We start from the raw sequence: 3,015 nt of genomic DNA on the forward strand, positions 1-3,015 counted from the left end.
TATATATATATATATATATATATATATATATATATATATATATATAGAAGGTTTGTTTTACTGCGCTAATGTTTTAGAGTGTGCTTCTTTCTCGGATATATAAACTACGGACGATATATATACACATACAAATAAAGAAATAGATGTGAGTGGGTGTGCTTACGTTCGGGTATACACATTTAATACATATGCCTTCTGTACACACACATTCACACTATTGTTGTGTTTTCAACACACGGCTTCATGACATTCACAATTTTCAAATGAAGATTAGTTTACAATCAGATTGGTTTATTGTCAGAAAAATAAGGATTAACAAAATATATAAATAATGATTGATTGCTGATTAAAAGAAAAGAATGAAAGAGATTAAAATAATTAACAGTTTGGTTTACCTACGTCGTAAACAAACTACAACACTAATATCGATCTATTTCTAATCATGTTATCGTTATTGTTTAGCCCTAGGTCAATCCTGATCGAGTCGACCTATGATGCAGCTATGACCATCCCCGACTATAGATTACCTATATTTTTTTAACACAGCAGAGTGTGCTTTGAGGGAGATTTTGTTGCTATTTCTACTAGATTGAGTGATCTTGAAGAGGCAACTTTCTTGACGCATTGTTGCTTTATAGAAGGATTTCGTTGATTTCTTTTTTCATTCGATAGGCTTAAAACTACATGTATATGATTGGTAATATTTTATGGAACCCATGAAGGATAAAATCGAAGTTGATATCGTTGATATTTGAACTCTGAACTTATAGGGCTAATATATATATATTTTTTTCATTGGGGAGGGTTTGTATAAAAACTGTTTTGCGGGAAAGAATTGGAAGTGTGACGTTCATGGCTATCTAAAGAGATTTACGATTATTTTATTAAGGGTATTAATTGTATGAATTTCTAGAGAAAAAAATAAAAAGAAAGGTCACAACCGTTAGTGATATTTGATCTCGGGAATGTGAAGGACGGAACGAGTCGACCTTTTGGCACCTTAACCCAACGAGGAAACCCTAAGGTAGAGAAGAAGCCCAATCTCTCTTCAAATCACACTCTACCGTCTTAAAATAAAACGACACATTAGATAATAATAAAAAGACAGAACTGCCACGTCTGGCACGGCTTTGATCACAGACCATAGTGGACCTGGGTTATACAGCAACAATATAGCTTATCTAAAGAATATACGGTTTCTTTAATTAGTCGCGAAAATACAAGCAAGAGTTATTTATACAGTAAAACAGTAGAATCCGGGGAGAAGTAGTGATGTTTATCTATGTCAGTAAAAAGTAATACAAATAAATGAAACGATGAAATAAATCTTGTACCATGAGGAAGATGAAAATTTTACTGTTTCAGAGATAAGTGTTAAGTGTCATGAAAAGAAAATAAATATCTGTACATTTAAGGTGATCTCAGTTTAGTGTCGGAGAAGACAGAGTGAGAGAGCAGCAACAAAAGAGAATTAGAAATGCAAGTGGCATTTATTTTATGGAATCGTTGTAAACATAAACATTGACAAACAGAGATGTTGAAAGTTGTAAGGTCAGTGAAGAAGAAGAGGGGGGGGGGAGAATGAAAAAGAAAGAGAAGAGAGAGAGCAGAGCAGAAAGGAAAAGAAAAAAAGAAGGAAAGGGAGAAGAATGAAAAAGAAAGAGAAGAGAGAGCAGAGCAGAAAGGAAAAGAAAAAAAGAAGGAAAGGGAGAAGAATGAAAAAGAAAGAGAAGAGAGAGCAGAGCAGAAAGGAAAAGAAAAAAAAAAGAAGGAAGGGAGAAGAAGGACTACAAAAATAGTGGCAAACAATAAAAGAAAGACGAAAAAAGTGAAAGAAAAGGAAAAGTAATGAATATGAAAGCCTATAACGTAATTGCTGCAAGTGGGTGGTCGGAATGTCGAGTGGTTTGTTTGGTCGGAAGCAGTCAGGTTGCTCATATCTACCTTAGTAATAATCAGTTGGAGAGGATTGTATGAACAGGTTCTGACTGACATAATAATAATAATAAGCTGAGACAAATACCGATAGGGAAAAAGTCTAAGTAGACAGGAAATACAATAACAATAATAAATTAAAATAATAATAATAACAGCAGTGTTATCATAGACAATGGTGAAAAGTTACGTTAGATAAAGTCGGTGAATGAGACAAGGAGGTGGGAAATGGAAAACTTCGGTGGCTAAAAAAGTTTTCTTTTCCCTCCTAATTCTATCAAAAGCATTTCTGAATTTAGTCAAAAGTAATAGTACAGTAAAGCAGCCTTCCCTTTTATCCTGCTTTTATTTATATTTCATTCTTACCGCAATAATTACACACACACACATATATATATATATATGTGTATATATGAGAGAAAAAAAAAGAGACTAATACAAACGAGAGAGAGAAGCCCCCCCCCCTCTATAGAAGTCTTATTATAACGAAGGTGGTAGTAGAAACAAGTCTATTTTTGACAAGGCAGAAAAGAAAAGAAGCTACTTTAAAAGTGGCGACATGACCGAGTATGAAAAGAACTAGAACAAAATAAAAAGAACAACCTTACCTTTTCGACCACTTGGTCGACTGGTGCCCTACGGGCCTTTTGTAAAGGCATCCAAAATGTTGGACATAATTTTTCCAGTCTGGTGGCTTAAAAGTAAGTGGATCGGCTTCAGGCATGCCGTTCATAGCGCTGTTCACATGTTCTCTGTAAACATAACGCCCGCAACAGCAAGGGAAAACACAGGCCATTCGAGCGATACTTTACAAACCATAGCGGCTGACGTCACACGCAACCACACAGTTGCTCCCCTTGTTCTCTTATCTTCTAATTTCTCTTCTATTTCCCCGTTATAGCATTCTATAGAGAGAAAAACCATATCTCTATTATCCAACACTCCCACTGTGTCTCTTTCCTCTCTCTTCCTTTCTGCTTATCTATCTATCTATCTATCTAGAACTAATATTAAAGCAACTGACAACCATTGTATTTTTACAAGGGTACGCATGTGTGTGTATATGTGTTTTTTGTGTGT

At 34.9% G+C, this 3,015-nt stretch overlaps 1 protein-coding gene across 9 annotated transcripts in view; it reads right to left on the reverse strand.

Annotated features, from left to right (window-relative positions):
- The window catches only part of LOC106870835 (pleckstrin homology domain-containing family D member 1), a 216,641-nt gene extending 213,839 nt beyond the window's left edge, over positions 1-2,802 (reverse strand). For 5 of the 9 annotated variants that reach the window (XR_001409585.2, XM_014917058.2, XM_014917064.2 and 2 more), the window contains exon 1: positions 2,544-2,801. Coding sequence is in view for 8 of the 9 variants with exons in the window: in XM_014917058.2 (XP_014772544.1) it covers positions 2,544-2,731 (188 nt within the window). In the remaining variant the exon portion in view is untranslated. Of the gene's footprint in view, positions 1-2,543 lie in introns of all 9 variants that reach the window. The other 4 variants (XM_014917061.2, XM_014917063.2, XM_014917060.1 and 1 more) reach the window with 2 other exon arrangements.
- Positions 2,803-3,015: the final 213 nt, after the last annotated feature.

This window comes from Octopus bimaculoides, chromosome 11, assembly GCF_001194135.2.
Source record: "Octopus bimaculoides isolate UCB-OBI-ISO-001 chromosome 11, ASM119413v2, whole genome shotgun sequence".
Lineage (NCBI taxonomy): Eukaryota > Metazoa > Mollusca > Cephalopoda > Octopoda > Octopodidae > Octopus > Octopus bimaculoides.